This window comes from Pelodiscus sinensis, chromosome 5 (genome assembly GCF_049634645.1).
Source record: "Pelodiscus sinensis isolate JC-2024 chromosome 5, ASM4963464v1, whole genome shotgun sequence".
In the NCBI taxonomy this organism is placed as follows: domain Eukaryota; kingdom Metazoa; phylum Chordata; order Testudines; family Trionychidae; genus Pelodiscus; species Pelodiscus sinensis.
In genome coordinates, this window is record NC_134715.1 from 114,020,823 (window position 1) to 114,039,012 (window position 18,190).

Below are 18,190 nucleotides of genomic sequence, written 5' to 3' on the forward strand. Positions count from 1 at the left end.
TTTTAACTTATTCTTTTTTTCAACTTATAAACCTACCCTAATAGGTTGTGCCCACAAAAGCTCATGATACCATCTATATGTTTTGTTAATCTTTAAGGTGCTGCAATTTGTTGGTTTTTTAAGTTTTTCCAGTTACAGACTAACTCAGCTCCCCCTCTGAAGCATAATGAAGAAGATAGTAAAGCATTATTTGCAGAGGGGCCTCAATATGTTTTATCCCTCTCTGAGCATCCCTCACTGAGAACAGGCTCCATTTTACCAAGTAGGTGGTCCTGGTGGATAGCTTTTTGCTTTCTGAGCGAATCTGTGTCACCCCATGCAAACAGAACTTCTCCTTGGGATTCAGCCAGGTAATAACCATGCCATGAAATGGAGTGGTTGCAGATCCAGGTACAGGAAACAGCTATGATCCTAGGCAACAGCTCTACGTGGACTGGCTGAGGCTGAGGCCGTTACACTAAGAGGCTCAAGAGACATGGATGGATAGAAATGTATGCCGACAATTTGGTTTATGAACATTTTCTCCTTTCTTGATACTTTCTTAAATCACTTTGAGATCTATGCATGAAAAGCACTATGTAAGAGTAAGTATTATTGTTATACTTGGATCTACATATAGTGGGTCCAATTCTACTCTTATTGTTGACATCAACAGAAGTTTTGTTTCAGATTTCCTAATAAATAAGATCTGGGATTTAGGGTGTAAAAGTAATGAAACCTTCTCCTTATGGAACATAGTGTAATGAGGTTTTGCCCTCAATGCCTCAAGCTCATTAGCCCCCATTTTTGGCTATCAAGAATGTGACTTTTTTGTGGATAGGAGAAACGTGGGACAGGAAGCTAATTGTTAAAAAATGAGACTTTGTGAATAGTGAAAGAACAAGGTTGAAGTCCCACTGAGGAGTAGGCTTTTTTTAATATGCAGAAAGGTTCTGAATAGGCCTTGCCAGAATTTGCTAATCAGATGCATGATTGCACCATATGCACCGATTGCTACTAAGTGGACCTATAAGTAATTCAAGTACAAACTACTAATTGTGCAGTCCTATATTGAGTATTGTGCACAATATTGGTCACCCATTTTAAAAAAGGATATTGACCCCTCATTAATTATGCAGAGAAGTGTGATGAAAATGATCATGGGCATAAAATATCTCACAAAAAAGACTGAAAATTAGGACTATGGACGTAGAAGCTCTCCACACTAAATTCCACCCAAAGATGGACTACAAGCCACCTGGAACAGTATCCCTGATGATGTCATGGCACATTTGGTGACTAATTTTTCTCCTCATCCACAACCATTTCAGATTTGAGCACTATGTATACCTTCAAGTCAACAGCACTCCCATGGGTTCCCTCATAGCTCCACCATATGCCACCATGTTTATGGCTGATTTAGACCAATACTTCCTCAGCCTTCGTCCCTAAATGTCCCTCCTCTATTTATGCTACCTTGATGACATTTTCACCATCCTGACCCACAGGAAGGAGACTCTTGAAGAATTCTACTGTGATTTCACTCCACCATCAACCTCGGCCTGGAACAGTCCACACAAGAGATCCACTTCCTGGACACTACAGTGCAAATAAGTGATGGTCACATAAACACCACCCTGTACCAGAAACCCACTGATCTCTATACTTACCTACATGTTCCAGTTTTCATCCAAAACACATCACATGATCCATTGTCTACAGCCAAGCCCTAAGATACAACCACATTTGCTCCAATCCCTCAGATGGAGGCAAACACCCACACAATCTCTTTCAAGCATTCTTAAAACCACAGTATCCACCTGGGGAAGTGAAGAAACAGATTGATAGAGCCAGATGGGTATCCAGAAGTCAGTCTCCTGGGTATCTACTACAGGACAGGCATTGAAAGTAACAAAGTGCCACTGGTCATCAACTATAGCCCCCATCTAAAGCCTCTCTAGCACATCATCAAGGATCTACAACCTATCCTGGAAAATGATCTCTCACTCTCAGACCTTGGGAGGCAGGCCAGTTCTAACTTACAGAACTCCCCTCCCTCCTCTCCCTTCCCCCAGCATTGTGAAACAAACAATGATCAGCAACTACAATCCACACAACAGAAAGCTAGGAACCAATCCATGTTGCCAACTCTGCCCCTGTATCTACTCAAGTGACACCATCATAGGACCTAACCACATCAGCCATGCCATCAGGGGCTCATTCACCTGCACATCTGTTAGTGTTATATATGCCATCATGTGCCATCATGCCCCAGTTTCAAGGAGGGTTCCTCAGAAAATAAGTCAAACTAAGGAAGGGAAACCTAGTGCCTGTCAGGAAGCTGTGGATTTTGAAATCAAAAGGCCCAGACAGGCAGCCCTGGAGCCTATCTATCTTATCTGAAAATATTATAAATGTGCATCCTGCTAGTGATCAGCTGAAAGAATTAATGGAGTGAAGCAGTCTGGCTTGATCACAGCTGCATGCTTCCTCAGCATTTCGTGTGACGGGAGAAATCATGTCTTGACTGTCTTTGGACACTCACCTGAAATCCTTTTACAGAAGATTATTGCGTTCTATGTTACTTTCTGCAACTGTCTCTTTCCCAGTCTGCTATCTCAGCTGCTACAGTTCTTAGGAATATAAATAACAGTGGACTCTAGGCAGAAGAAAAAGCCAGTGTACAGCGAGGAATCAGGGAAAAGACTTCCATCTCCTTTGACAATGGTAGTTAGGAAGCTGATTGATTTCCTGCTGGAAGAGGAGCACAGGCCTGCTCTACCTCTGGTTAGAAGGTATTCATTTGTTACAGGATTCATTTGTCTGAAAAGCCAGGATGATGAAATACATTGGCTTCAGCATGGCTGCGGGGGATAACTAACATTCATAAGGTGATGGGCGAACCACACAACAGGGGAGATGTGAGAGTCAGAAACCCAAATTGGCTCCAAAGACAAAACACAGAATCTCTGAAGGGGAAGAAATACCAACAGAATTCATTGCTGATATAAAGACGTATATAATCACTCATAACTGATGTCCATAGCACAAAAAATATCCCATAAAGACACAATTGATAGCAGCATTGAGCATTTTATAAACTGTGAAAAGCATTGTCTAAAGAATGACAGATGTACTGCTGAAAGTCCAGGTTTGTAACAGCAATTTCTGGATCACATTACTAGATGGAAAATCCTGGGGGAAAAAACCTTATATAATTACCCTGTAACACATTTGTCCTGAGTGATGCAGATTTCTCCCCAGCATTTTCCATGTTGTAATGCTATTTAGGATTGTCTGTTGGAACAGTATAGACCTTGGAGTATACTGATTACTCCTTCTATAAGTCTATTACCATTTAGTAGATGCCCTTAGGTCACTGCATGTAAAATAAAGGAATAAAACCATAATATGCACCTCAAAGATAGAGCAAGGAACATTTTAGAAATTAAAAGATCAGATTATATGTTGGAATGGAAGGTATTGTTTGCAACCTGTGTAAGCATATTACTAGCTTTAATCTAGCAGACTTTCTGAAAAAAGCAATGAAGATACTGTTGTGCTGCTGGATAGAAAGACAGAGGTGGTCAGACCTACTGATCAGAGCTGTAGTGGTCAGATCCCAGAAGTCAGAATTGGAGACAGAGTCAGGCGTCAAACCAAGCGTCAGAGCCAGTCAGTAGCCAGGCTGGGCATAGAAGCAGAGAATCTGGAACAAGGCAGGAAAGCAGGAACAGGACAGGCAATGCTTACTTAGTAATAAAGCCAAGACTCAAGTGGTTTTTTACTTTCTTAACTGAAGTGGCAAATCCAGAGGTGCTGAGACCATGAACTGCTAAGCCAAGAGGACCTGGGCCCTAGCACAAATCAAGCACTGATGACAGGATAGGAAGGCAGGGATCAGAAGGAATAAGGCAAGGCTCAAGAATCAGATGAGAAGGCAGGGTCCAATGTACCAGCCAGCCAGAAATTTACCTGGTTGCTCAGACAACTTTCCTGTGCCTCCTTCTGGCTAAATAGTAAGTCTAAGCCAATCGGAAAGGTCAGATGTCTCCTCCAATTGGGAGTTTTGGGAAAAGCCTGTAGTAAACAAGGGTGTGTCTAGACTACAGAGTTTTGTTGACAAAAGTGGACTTTTGTCGACAAAACTATACCTGCGTCTACACTACCGCTGAGTTCTGTCGACATAACGTTGACAGAACTCAGCAGTTTTGTCGACGCTGGTAAACCTCATTTTACGAGGCATAATGCCTTTTGTCGACAGAGTTCTGTCGACAGAAGGTGTTATTGCATCTACGGTTGTGTCTAGACTACAGGGTTTTGTTGACAAAGCAGCTTGCTTTGTCGACAGAACTGAATGTAGTCTAGACGCTCTTTGTCAACAGAAGCTTTGTCGACAGTATCTGTCGACAAAACTTCTGTTGACAAAAGCCTGTAGTCTAGATGTACCCCAAGGGTCCACCAACCCATGCTACCTGCAGGCAAGCAATCCAAGTACCCAGCCTGGGGGGCTGGATAGGTTAGTACAGCCTGTGCCAGCACATCTTCACTGCTGTTTTAACAAGCTTACTAGATTCAAGCATAGGTGTGTCCACATTACTGCAATCAGAGATTTGATCTGCAGGGTTTAGACAGAGCTTCGCGCACAATAAATCTGGTTTAACAGTTCTGGCAGTGTAAAATGAACAAATAAGAGGCTCATTAGAAAGTGAGTGATTATCCACGTGGCACACAAAATATCTTTACTAAAGAACAATTCAAATTAGCTGTGTAATGAAAATATAAAAAAGGCTTTTTAAGGCAGTATAGTAAAAGACTTACAATATCACTATGAGTGAAATTCATATCAGTATAGAAGGCCTGCAGGGTCCAGACTCTACGGAAGGGCCACTTAACCCTTATTTTAAGGATTTGTGCAAAGGGGGTTAGGTGGTCATTCTGAACAGGAGTGCATTTCACCCAATGGGTGCAGATACAAGTCTATACCCCCTATTGACTTCAGTGGGAAAAATAACTGAAGAATTCAGTTCTGTGTTCAAGTATTATGGAGAATCTTCTCTCCTCAATGTGTGAACATAACTCCCTATAAGTTTAATAAGAGTGACATATCAGTATCAAGGGCAATAAGACCTGTAGCAACATTACAGGGTGAAATTATATATATTAAATCAATTAGCACATTTAATGAGCTATGTCTTTCTTTTAATGGTTTTTCTAGACATACGTATTATCAGACAAAACATTTAGGTCATGAGAAAATATATATTTCCAACAGCATGAATTCTGAATGTTAATTGAAAGAAGGCATGTTCAACTCTACAATTTCTCCATCATTGGACCAGTTGAACTAGTGTGAAGCAGTGCATATATTAAATTACTTTAAGGAAATGAAAAAGACAGATTGATGTAGAAGATGAGTACAAACATTCAAGGCAGTAAAAAATGCAGAACGCTGACATATGGGTGAAAAATGTATTTTAAATGCTCTTTTAGTATCACATAAAACTAGCAATTCACTTTAAAAACATTCTTCATCAGCAACTCTATTTTTGATCATATGAAATCACTAAATTGAACACTGTCCATCAGCTGGAATTAATCTTAATACCTAATGTTCATATCAAACACGTATATTTTGTTAACTTTATTTGTTATTTAAGATAGTTTCAAGGTGCGGCACCAATATTACATAGGTTTATTATTTGATTTGTAAAGAAACATGCAAATATTAATAAACAAGGGTTTTCATAATAGTTATATTTGGTTATCATTTGATAATTATTGATAGAGCACACCAAGCTTTTTTGTGAGTAGTTTTTCTGTTACATTTTATGCTGAACACTACTATTCCACAGCTACCAAATTGCCACCATAGTTCTCAAGGCTTAAAAAGGAAAGCCAAAGAGGAAAGGAAATAAGTATGCCTTTAGGCTTTAACATATATTTACAAAACAATATTATTTTATATGAAGATAAATATATATAAAGAATTAATATTTCATGGTATTTGTATCAGCATGAAATGTAAAAAATCCCCAAAAGATTAGTAAAACACAAATAACTGGTACTTTACACCCTTGGACCAGTTTTGTATAAGGCTTTAGTTTTCCTGATGAATGGGACATACACTTTTTTAAAGTAGGTCTCTTTATATGCTTCAGTCATTATAACTGTAATTTGTCACAATACATTTTGTAATAAAATAAAAACTCTGTGTTGTAATTGAAGATAACTAGTTACCATTTAGATGTACATGACGTTTTATAGAATAGCTTCCATCGAAAGTATAAGAACTAGATTTAAGGTGCTTTGATAGTTTTGCTTTCATTCCTAAAAAGTACCACACAAAAAGAGTTGCAATAAGTACTTGCTGAAATGCTTTTCTTTGGCCTTTACCACATTTTCTAAAAAATAGCCTATTATCCCCCCATAGGAGAATGTTATGTTTATTAGTCATGTGTCATCATTATTGTAAAACTTATTGAAATGAAATGTTAGATGGATTTTTGTCACAGCTACCTTTCTTTCTTTTCCCTTTCAAATTTTCCTTTTTGCATCAAGCAATAACCATAAGCAACAATTAATTTAAAGCTAGATTTTTGTATGTTGTAAACTGGCTAGGACCAGGAGCTACTGACAGAACCAGCCAGTCATGCAATGTCAGCAAGTTACCTCTATATCAATATGCTGTCATATAATCCTTTCCTTTGTTTCCCTGCCACATCCACTAACACAATTATGCTGGATAATGGTTCAACAGTAACTGCATATGATAGTTCTAGCAAGACATTTTTTGTTTTAATCACATGATTTTTTCTTCTCTCTGAGAGGGGTTAGAAAAGTAGAGCCTTTTTCTTTAGGTCATTCCTCTTCCAAAGTGCCAGACGATCAAATTCTTCAATGGTCATTTTGAAGACTTCCTGGAACTCTTCAGGAGACAAGTGCCTCTTGAAAAAGAAAATACAAAGATACTATCAGTGCGTTCAGAAATAAGGAGTATTTCTCCCTCTCCTGCACCTTAATTCATACTATGAAACAATGCATTGGAATTTTCATTTAAATTCCCAAACTGATTCTGAAAAAGACTGCGTCAAAATCAAATAAGCTAAGCTCTGTTGTGAAATGAAATGGACAGCAATGGCTTAGTTGTATAAAAAGAAAACTTTTCCAATAAAGTTCCCACTAAGTAGAAACTGGAATCTTTGGGAAAGAGATATAGGTATTTCTACATATAATTTGACGACAGAACATACTGTGGCCAATTTAAGCCAATCTGGAAATTTAAAGATATTGTTATCAATATAATTTCAGAGCTAGATTTTTTCCCCTTCATCTACAATAAGTGCAATAGACACCATGTTATTTCTCTAATAGTAGCCTTGTAACAAAGGAGAAACCATGCTGCTAAGATCTTACGTGAAAAATGTGCTTACGCATGGATTTAAAGCAGTGTTTCTCAACGTGGTCTGTGAAACCACGTTGAGAAACATGCTAACTGGCTGCACCCGTTTGTTTACTTACCAGCGCTGTGGACACAGGCCTTGTGATTCTCATTGGCTCCGGTTCGCCATTTGCAGCCAAGGGAAGCAGAGGCCCAGCCCATGCTACTTCCTGCGGCTCCCTTTGGCTGCAAACAGTGAACCGGAGCCAATGGGAGTCGCGAAGCACTGTGGCTGTGGCGCCAGAAAGGAAACAACCCGTCACGGACAGTTAACATGTTTCTCAAAGTGGTTTTGTGGACTTTTGAGAAATACTGATTTAGAGCAGCAATGGGTAATATAGGCTAGTGACTGGGCCACATGAGTGGCCAGCCCTTGTTTTAGCAGGTTGCAAATATCGTCATAACTGACACAATCTCCTGGGATAAGGCAGTTTTGCTAACAGCACTTGTGTACCTAGAATTTGCAGGGGGTGTCGATTGAACTGTAGCAGCACTTTGATTGGATGCAAAGGGAGCGCACAACTCTCCCTCACAGTCAATGTTGTGTGCAATCAGCACAGACCTCACTTCACATACCCTTGCTTTATGTGCATGTCTCTTTTGGAAAAAATCAGAGTTCATGGACAGAAACCACCAGTATCTGGCAACACTGCACACGAGCAATGGTAAACAAAAGGTCTTGTGGGCAACATATAGAACCCCGATGGTCAACATGCAGCCCGTGGGCTACAGGTTGCCCACCACTGGGTTAGAGATGTGGTATACAGCTGATTTGAAATGACCGAAGCTGTGCTTTTATTTGATGTTACCAGTTTATTCTGTATAAAGTGAGATACAGACCCAAAAAGAAAGAATTACAAAACAATGCTGCCAGTAGGGCCAACGTAAGGAACCTCTGTGAAAAAGTTATGCTCAGTACCTACTTATTATATTTACAGAATAGTAAAGTCTTTGGAGTAAAAGGTATACAGCTCAAATATGCACAGAAAAGAATTTTTAGATTCTCCATTAGCTATTTTGGATTCTATTTTGTCAAACCATTTTACAAACACTAAGTCTCACTACATCATGTAAGGTAAAAATTATACCCTTTAAAATGTATATAATCAACTATTACCAATAATGACCATTTTGGGTACTCATTTGAGACCCAATTTTCACAAATGCGGAGTGCCCACAACTACTACTGAAATTACTGCAAGGTAAGGTTGTGCACCACATTGAAAATCATCCGCCCTTCCCACCTCCCAGTGACTCATTGTCTTCCTATAACAAAGGTTTTCAAAATCAAAGGCTAATTTTTGGAAGTGTTGGCCTGAGTGAGTTCTCAGCTTCTTGAAGTGGTGCTCCTCAATCCCTGCTACTCTGCACTGTGTACCTGGGAGAAAGAGAGCAAAAACATCTCTTCTTGGCTCATCCTCCTCTTGTTATTAGTAATAGTAATAATTACTGTAGCCCCCAGCAGTCCCAGTCATGGCCCATTGTGCAAGGTGCTATACAAACACAGAACAAGAAGATAGACTGTAAGCAATTTGGGGACCAAAGTATAAGATGAGAAAACACAGGGCTACAGATAAGAAAATACCTGTCAGTGTGATAGTCTCAGCATGTTAACAGCCTAACCTGGCTGTTCTCCCCCCATTTTGGATATCAGTGCTTAGCATTATCTCCCTACTCACTGGCGCACCATACCCTGTAGCCCAGGAACACCAAATCCCCTCCACCAGGCTCCTTCTTTCATGAACACGAACTCCTTCACACCCCTCTCCCTCTCTCTCACACACACAGTTTACAGCCCCAGGAAATCTTAATCCCAAAGATGTCATTAAACTGGAGAGACTTCAGATAAAAGTAACAAAACTGATTATGGGGCTAAAGAATTTGATTTATGAGGAAAGATTAAAAAAACCTAACAATGTATCAACTTGGCCAAACGATGACTAATGGGGAGGATGATAAATGTCTACAAGTGTTTGAAGGGTCTAAATACCAAGAGGAAAGACCCATTGAGAGAGGTTACGGCAATTATTCATATTTTTCTAAGTACATATGATTTTAATTTTGTTGGACTTTACCTATAGCTGAGAATTTAATGCTCTTCACTAATGAAGTTGGGGAGAACAAATCCCAAAGAAATCTAGGGGTGAATTTTCTCTCTAATCAGTCTTTGAACATTAATTATCTTAAATGAAACTCTCTGGCCTCAATAGCAGGGGAATTGAAAATTTATGTATGAGGGGGAGAGAGAAAATATAAACTTGTGTGTGTGTATTTTATAAGGCTATCCTAAGACTTAGAAGTCTTTGTAGGAATGACTCAGTGAAAAACAAGTTACAATTCTAATATATTTTGTGTGACTCGACCACTACTGAAGAAATGTAAGCTGGTTTTGTCAGAACTGCAGGATTTTAGTCATTTTCAATTGTATTATAAAATATTACTTTGTGAGATATTCTTTTTATTCCACATTTATGCTCACAATCTTTTATTAATTTAAAAAATAGAGTTCTGCGATCACCAATATAGCTTATGTTACTGGTACTATCTCTTGCAGCATGGCACAAGGAGTGAAAAATGACTTTTTTGTGCAGCATGTTTGGTGGTGTACAGAACACAGAGGAAGACTGGCTCTCTTTCCCAAAGTGATAATAATCTAAGGGCCACACTGATAGCAACATGGGAAAAACCTGCATAAAGATCAGAAAACGAAACAAGTTTCAACTTGCATGTCTCCCTTCAGATTGTTCTTGGGGTGGGTTGCCTTCCCTCAAAAGGGAAGGCAAAGCCCACTAAAATAAGCAAATTCCGTAAGATCTAAGAGGGAAGAGGTGAGTTGTACAAATGCTCTTTGCACCACTCCCTGACTTTCCTTCCCCATGTTCTGAGTCAGAGCATGTGCCCTTATCACAACAGTGCACATGTTTTGGGATAGGCCTGTGAGACACAGGGTCTGATTCTCCACACTGGCATTCTACTCCTGTAATTCCAGTGAATTCAATGGGATTATAGCATGTAAAGAACTGATTGCTTGGGGCTGATGTTATTCTTAACCTCACTTACTCTCTATAAATACTATGCTAGACTAGAATTCAGTAAGTGATGCTGCTGTAAAAAAGAGGTCATCCAAATATTGCTATCAGTAACCCCATCAACACAAACACTGGAAGAATTAGAACACAAGAGCTTATTATCAAGAATTACAGTAAACTCCAACCACTTAATCATTAATTAAAATTTGTGCTTAATCTCTTTAAAGCAAGGAGGAAGGCAAGCATTACAATGTGAAATCCTCACATTCCAAGCTACAGGTTCATTAAAGTGAATCTTGCAGATATGGGCTCATTACATTGACTGCCAAAAGAAAGATAATTAATTGCACAGTCAGTCACTACATAATGTTTTAAATGATGCTTTTCTTTGCAAAATAATGAAGTTTGTCTCTGGTTTTCTATGGCCTGTTTAAAAAAAATACAAAACAGTTTAAATAAATTTATAATGTTTATTCAGTTGTTAACTTTATTTTATTTGAGAAGAATTATGCTTGTAATGAAATCCAGAGATCTTCAAAACGAATAGTTAGCAGCATTACATTAATGTGAATGAGTTACGGTGAGGGAAGACTGCAATTAACCTACAGCCATATTGCCTCAAGCTGTGGTCACATAAACTAAGCAGGTTTATGGTGTGTCAGTAATTAGATGGGAGGTCTCAAAGGAAAAGGTGCTAGAAATTCAGGAGGTATTATCCATCCTTGTTGTCAGTCAATAGTCCCATGTAATGCAGAGTACTGCATTGCTAGAGAGGATGAATTTAAGAAGAGAAAAACCAAGGTCCTGTTTACTAGTTGTCATCAAGACTATCATTCTATTTCAGTTACCTCCTGTATCCCGAGCAAAGTACAGCTAGGCTTTATATTACACCCAGCTGAATCCATACTGTGCTTCCAGTGGGACACATTTGTTCTGAAATACTATTTATTTTGTAGTATTGCTTGTAAATTGTTGCTTTGTTTAATTTTGGTGGTGACCACAGAGATTATATCACCTGCACTCTGCCCATTAATTGGTTTCTGTCAGGACTGCTATTGACATTCCCAAATCTGTGAGCAAGAGAATCTGGAAGTAAGAGTTGCAGAATCTGGCCCTGAGCTAGTACCAGCTCTCTAAACAGAAAATCTGAGACAGATTGTCCGCCCCTCACAAATATGGGATGGCAAATATCCACACAAGTGGTCTCCATTTCAGCTCTCCAATGTGAGCAAGTGATGGTCTGTCCTTTTAGGTGATCGTTTCTTGAGTGTAAAGATGTTAAAACTTTTAAAATTTTAAAATACTTCCAGTATCCTGAAATAGCGTTTTCTGCATCTTGACAGTGTGCTCATTGCTGCGAAATAGCTTTTGAAATAACGGAAGCACTATTCCGACATCCCTATAAACCTCTTTCTACAAGGATTAAGGGATGTTTCGGAATAGTGCTTTATTTTGAAATTTGGCACTGTGTTTACACTGCCAAATTTCAAATTTCAAAATTAACTCGAAATAAGTTACGTAGTTTGTGTAGCTCAAATTGCATAGCTTATTTCTAGGTAAGGGTGCAGTGTAGACTCACCCTAATTGACTACATACCATGCTGACGCAAGAGTTGTCTAACCTTCCTCTCCCCTCTATAGGTTGAGCCTCTGAAATTCAGGACTCTCTGTTCCAGCAACAGCCACAGATGTTCTGGGACCAGAGAGCCACAGCGGCCAGGAGCGAGGGCTGGGTGGTAGCCCAGGGCTAGGCAGCCAGGTAGGCCAGTGGCAGAGGAGCTATCAGCAGGTGGGAGCCCCAGTGGCTGCAGGGAAGGCCTGCGGCGGTGGTGGCTGACAGTGGCTGGGGAGCAGCAGCTGGGAGCCTCAGCCAGGACCGGGAAGCCGCAGTTGAGCTGGCAGCAGGGGGAGGCAGTGACCTGGAGTCCTGCTGGACCAGAAGCAGAGTCTAGTGGCCAGGGCTGGAGGCCAGGAGTAGGCTGATGGCTTAGAGGGGAGCCCAAGACTGGTGGCCAGTGGCCAGCAGCAGAGCATTGACCTCACCTAGTCTGGCAAACTCTCTGGTTCGAGATCGCTCAGGTCCCAAGGGAGCCTGTACTCTGCTGCTTGTGGCTCAGCAGGCTTGCTGGAAGCTTCTAACAAGCCTACCACAAGGCTAATTATAAAACTGTAATTAGCCATGTGCTAGGCTGCCAAGGGGTCATTTGGGGTTATTCTCATCTGTGGGGTAATTAGGCTGCACACTTAATAAATATTTCAGTCTATCAAGTAATTACATGATTGGAAAAAATGCTTCACTGGTGGCACTAGCTGCATTCTAATGAATGTTAAAAGCTAGCACAAGATGTATACAATAACTCCATTGACTACAGATATGGCTGGCAACCACAGCTGTCACTGAGCTAAACACTGGCATGTAGCCACAGTCTGAAGCAGTAGGGAGGCGGTTTGGAGTGGCAGCACCCCACATCCCATGGGGAGTGAGAATGCTTCACTCACACAATCTCTTCTTTCAGCACGCCTCCCAGATCGTCAAGCTTCTGCTGTGGCAGATGAGGAAAAGTATATTGAAGATGGCCCTGCCTAATGCCTACCTCATTCAAGCAATTTGTGCCCTCCAAAATGCTCAGAGGGAGCAATTCCTGAGTATCCTCATGCAGGAGGTACAATGGGAAGAGGGTTTATATGACCCTTCCAGTCCTTTACTGGACCTTTGGCTCTTTGGATGTTATGTCTTATATGTTAAGACATTGTGAGAGCACAAAGGAGCTCCATTTTACCCCGTGATGTTAGTGTGGGATGTCTCACAATCCCTTGTGACATATCACAAGGCTCTAGGAAAATCATCTGCAGAACCACAATGCCAACACTATTTCCCCCTATTTAGACAATTACCCAAGAAGCTAAACAAGATTTCTAATAGGGAATTTAAAAAATAGGAATTATTTCTCTCCGGGGAGCTATTCTCCTATCCAGTGATATAGCATCCTGGAACTCTGTGGATAACTTGTGTCACCACACTATTATTCACTAAAATGAACTTGTTCATATTGGGAATTACATAATTGGTCTCTGCATGGGATTTGTGATTAAACATATGATAATGCATAGAAAGGATGTACTGTGCATGTAAAGATGATTCTCTTAACAATTTAAGTTAACAATTCAAGTCTCAAATCTACTACTTTACTTTAAAAAGACAGATAATGTTAAGTTGTACAATCTCAAGACAAGTGCTCACAAGTTTTTCAAACTGACAGATGATGCTCAGAGGCTTAATATCTGCAAACTTGAACTTGAGCGCTAAAAGCCTGATCCAAAAATTCTCCATTTAATTAACTGGGCTTTGATCTTGTTCCTAAAATATGTCTTCTAATGTGTCCTGGATCTGGGCTACATGTCTACATAAGCTTCTTCTACCTGCCTGCTGTGCACTTCTCACATTGTTCCCATCCTGATAAGAATTAACTTTTTTCATATTTGACGTCATTCCAAATGAATAATTTTCATCTGACAAAGGCTTCCTTCATAAGGTTTCTGAAAACAGATCTGGAGAAATACTTAACACTAATAGCAGCTGAAGCATACAGCAAACACTAAACACATTTTCTGCAAGTTTAAAAAGGTACAATTCCATTAAAGTGTATGAATTGTGTCCTCTTCATGTCACTTGTGAATTTCAATGTGGGTGGGGTCCCTAATTTCCTTAGCCTCCTTTGAAAACTCCTGCCTGAAATGATAAACCATTCCTCTGATCTCAATACATGTAGCATTCCAATATTTTCTTGAAAAGTGGCTAGAACCCAGCATGAGTGTTGAGTAAAAATTAAGGCAGAAAACTTTATCCTTAAAACAGATCCAAGTAAGGATTTTTAGGGGGAATATAAATGTTTGAATCACTGTGTGAACTCTGTTCAAACAAGATCACACCCATATATAAATGGTTGATTTCTGTTTGCCAGAGTTGCATTCCTGTTTTTTTTTTAAATTAACAATTGTTTTTTGTGTATATATATATATCCTTCTGAAACCAACAATTAACAGGTACAGACATGAGTGAGCTGAGTTATCCTTTTCAACTGCATTCCATAGGAATGACTGAATAATGTGTCTTCATTAACACTTTATGATTGTCAAAAGAAAAGCCCAAGAAAAAGAAATACATGCCTGCCGATAAATGTAAATGATAAAACTGAAACGATAAATTTAAAATGAGCTAGTCTAAGCACATGTTTGCTTGTGAGACTCACAAATCATGGCCAAATGTGAAATCTGTGTTAAAACTAACTGCAGAAATGAAATCTATGAACACACCATTGCGTTAAAAGTGCATACAGTGAAAACCTTCAACATCATTGTGCTAGACCAGGAAGAAACAAACAACATATGATATCATGTAAGTGACGGTTACTTATTGTAACTAATGGTTCTTCAAGATGTGAAGTCCATACCTATACTACACATGTGGTATGCACATGCGTAAGTCTGAATGTTTTTCAAAGCAGCATTGGCCCATACATACTCTCCTCATACTTGCAACTTAGGGCATAAGAGGCAATGTGTGTCAATGGCTCTCAGCTTCTCTTTCCACAATCCTGCAGGATCTGAAGCCAAGGGGATGGGAGGGCAAGGTAGTAGAATACAGATAGTGATCACACATCTCATAGAACCTCCAGTCACTGTAGGTAACCAGAATTTCTTCAAGTAATGGGCCCTATGTAAATTCCACACATGGATGATTGGCAAACAGTGTTCAGACTAGAAGTCGGTGCAAAGAAGATGGTAGTAAATATGTTTGCATTACTGGTGATCCCACTATTGCATCTGCAGCGGAGATATTAATGAGGGCGTAGTGTGTCATAAACAAGTAGATCAAACTCCAGCTGGCCTCTCTGCAAATGTCCATCATTGGAACATCCGATGGAGATTCTGTGGCAGCAGTTTGTGCTTGCATGGAGTGAACTGCGATTCTCCCAGAGGGGGAGGAATGTTTGCTAACTTGTTGACTCTAGGTGCATCCTGAGCCTCATAGGGTGCGTCTACACAGCAGGGCTTAACTAGAAAAAAGCTACGCAAACTGAGCAACGTCAATTGCATAGCTAATTTCAAAATAGCTTATTTTGAAATTGGGAGTGTCTACACAGCACTTATTTTGAAACAGAGCACTCTTCCTCCGACTTCCTTTACTCCTTGTATAATGAGGGTTACAGGAATAGGAGTAAGAAGTTCTCCAGCTTGACAGTATTTTGACATTATTTCAAAATAACTACCTGCTGTGTAGATGCGAACAAGTTATTTCGAAATAACGCTAGTTATTTCAAAATAACGTTGCTGTGTAGATGTACCCATAGGGACCATCGCTGGAAGAAAAAAATAAATACCCAGAGTATTTTCCAAAAGCAACAAACTGACGTAGGAGCCTACAAGCAAGATTTAAAAAAGAATTTTAAGAGCCTGAAAGTACAAATAGGTGCCTACTGGGAATACTCCCTGACTTCTCTTTTATCTCAATTAGTGTTATAGCTGCATCTTTATTTGCCTAAATACAATTTAAAAATCTAGTCACAGAGGTGACTGGATTGATTTATCCTAGAGAAAAAGAGTGAGAAAATCTGTTCCTTGCATTCAAGGTTCAGACTGACTTTTTTTTTTAAATTTAATAATTATTAAAAATACCAAGAAGTTAATCAAATAATACAATCTTTTAAAAGTGTTCCATTCCAAACTGAGGAATGGCTTCCATCAATAAAGAAGACTGCATAGGAAAACCTTTGGAAATGTAACAGTTAACGAATGTGCTAATTTTATATAGTTAATACAGTCATTAGTCTTTAGAACAGCAGTCATCAGCCAGTAGATGGGGATCTACTGGTAGATCTTGGAGCCTCTGACAGGTGATCCTGACTGGTTTGGCCAAGAGGCTGTCAAGTGCCCGCACTTCAGCTGCCCCTCCCCACTGCTGTGCATCTCCTGCCCTTTGCCTTGGAGCTGTCCCCTCAGGAGCTTCCTGCTTGCTTTGCAGGGCAGGGAGAGAAGGGCACTGATGTCAAGGTGCCCCCTCTTCCATTCTGTATCTTATCTCCACAGAGCAGAGAGGGGGCACAACAGGACTAGGGATGGAGTTTGCTGGCTGCTTTAGGGAGTGGTACAGGACCAGGACAGGGGTGAGCCTGCCTTAGCCCCACTGCACCACCACCCAGGAGCCACCTGAGGTAAGCAGTGCCCAGCTGGAGCCCACATCCCAAAACTCTACCCAGTCGTGAACCTCCTCCTGCATCTCAAGCCCCTGCCCTAGCCCCGAGCATCCCTGTATCCTAATGCCCTCCCAGAGCTTGCACCTACAACCCCCTCTGATGCCCCAACTGCCTGCCCCAGGCTCAGCTCAGAGCCCCTCACACTCCAAATCCCTTAATCAAAGACCAGAGCCTGCACCCCCACCCTCTGCCCCAGACTGGTGAAAGTGAGCAGGGGGCAGGGCTAGAGTTACCAGGTAGACCCCTCCAAAAACCCGGACACACTTGATCATGGGGGGGGGTGGAGGGGGAAGGACCGTCCAGGAGGGGGGCGGGGCTGGCTGGGAAGGGGGTGGGGCGGGAAGCAGAGCTGGCGGGGAGTGGGGCTAGCCAGATGGAAGGTGGGGGGCTGGAAGCAGAGCTGGGGGGGAGGGGCGTGGGGCTGCCTGGGAAGAACGGGGGGGACCTGGGAGGAAGGGGGGCCAGGAAGTAGAGCTGGGGAGGGTCGGGGGCCGCGGGGCTGGAAGGAAGGAAGGAAGAGGGGCCAGAGGAAGGGGGGCAGGAAGTGGAGCTGGCGGGGGAGGGAGGCCGCAGCCACTGACCGCAGCCGGAGTCCATGGGGCCACACCCCCAGCAGGCACTCCCTCAAGTTGCTTGTAGAAGCCAGGCGGGGGCATGGGGAGTGGCTGGGAGCCGCTCCTCCGGCCTGGCTTCTGTGCACAACCAGAGGCTCCCAGCTGGGAGGCGGGGCTGCAATTGGCGCTGGGAGTCTCTGGTCACATGCAGAAGCCAGGTGGGGGGAATGGCTGGGAGTCCCAGACCCTCCCCCCCACCCCCCGGCTTTTGCATGCGACCACAGGCTCATAGCGCCAACCGTGGCCCCACCTCCCAGTCACTCCCTCATCCCCGCCAGGCTTCTGTCCTGTGCCCAGCCAGAAATTCAGAAAATACTGGACATTGCACATATCCGGTATTTTCTGAATTTTTCTACTGGACAGAGGGTGCAAATACTGGACTGTCCGGTAGAAAACCAAACACCTGGCAACCCTAGGCAGGGCCTTGGAGAAGGGGCACGAAGGAGGCGGGACAAGGGTATTTAGGTGTGAGGTAGATCTTGGATTGCACTTATAGTCAAAAAAATGATTTCATGCTTAAAAAGGTTAGAGACCACTGCTTTAGAACCTTGAGTTTGTAAGCTCTCTGAAAATGGTCATCTCTCTTCTAGAACATGCAGTTCTACAGTTTTGCTGTATAAACTTATTCTTCTTACTAATCTTACTAATACTCAGAACAAACTACTACCAGTATAACTTTTCTTTCAAAACTACAGCACTGGCAACATTTTAGGACTACATTCTACAATCTTCAGACTAAGACTTTGTCTACAAAAATGTGGCAGCAATTGAATTAAGTCAGTAAGGAATCAATTTAAACTAAATTGTTATTGGGCACACAAGCGAAAACATGAACATCTAAACAAGGAGGTTGCCCCTATTTAAGTAAATTGGC

The 18,190-nt window shown here is 41.3% G+C and overlaps 1 protein-coding gene and 1 long non-coding RNA gene across 12 annotated transcripts in view; one reads left to right on the plus strand and one right to left on the minus strand.

Moving 5' to 3' along the window:
* Positions 1-18,190, plus strand: part of LOC106732368 (uncharacterized) — a 29,073-nt gene that overhangs the window by 9,234 nt on the left and 1,649 nt on the right. For both annotated transcript variants that reach the window (XR_012904397.1, XR_012904396.1), the window contains one exon: positions 16,536-16,660. This is a non-coding gene — a long non-coding RNA (uncharacterized LOC106732368). The remainder of the gene's footprint in view (positions 1-16,535; positions 16,661-18,190) is intronic.
* The window catches only part of ABLIM2 (actin binding LIM protein family member 2), a 226,212-nt gene continuing 213,459 nt past the window's right edge, over positions 5,438-18,190 (minus strand). For all 10 annotated transcript variants that reach the window (XR_012904395.1, XM_075930800.1, XM_075930805.1 and 7 more), the window contains one exon: positions 5,438-6,926. Coding sequence is in view for 9 of the 10 variants with exons in the window: in XM_075930800.1 (XP_075786915.1) it covers positions 6,813-6,926 (114 nt within the window). In the remaining variant the exon portion in view is untranslated. The remainder of the gene's footprint in view (positions 6,927-18,190) is intronic.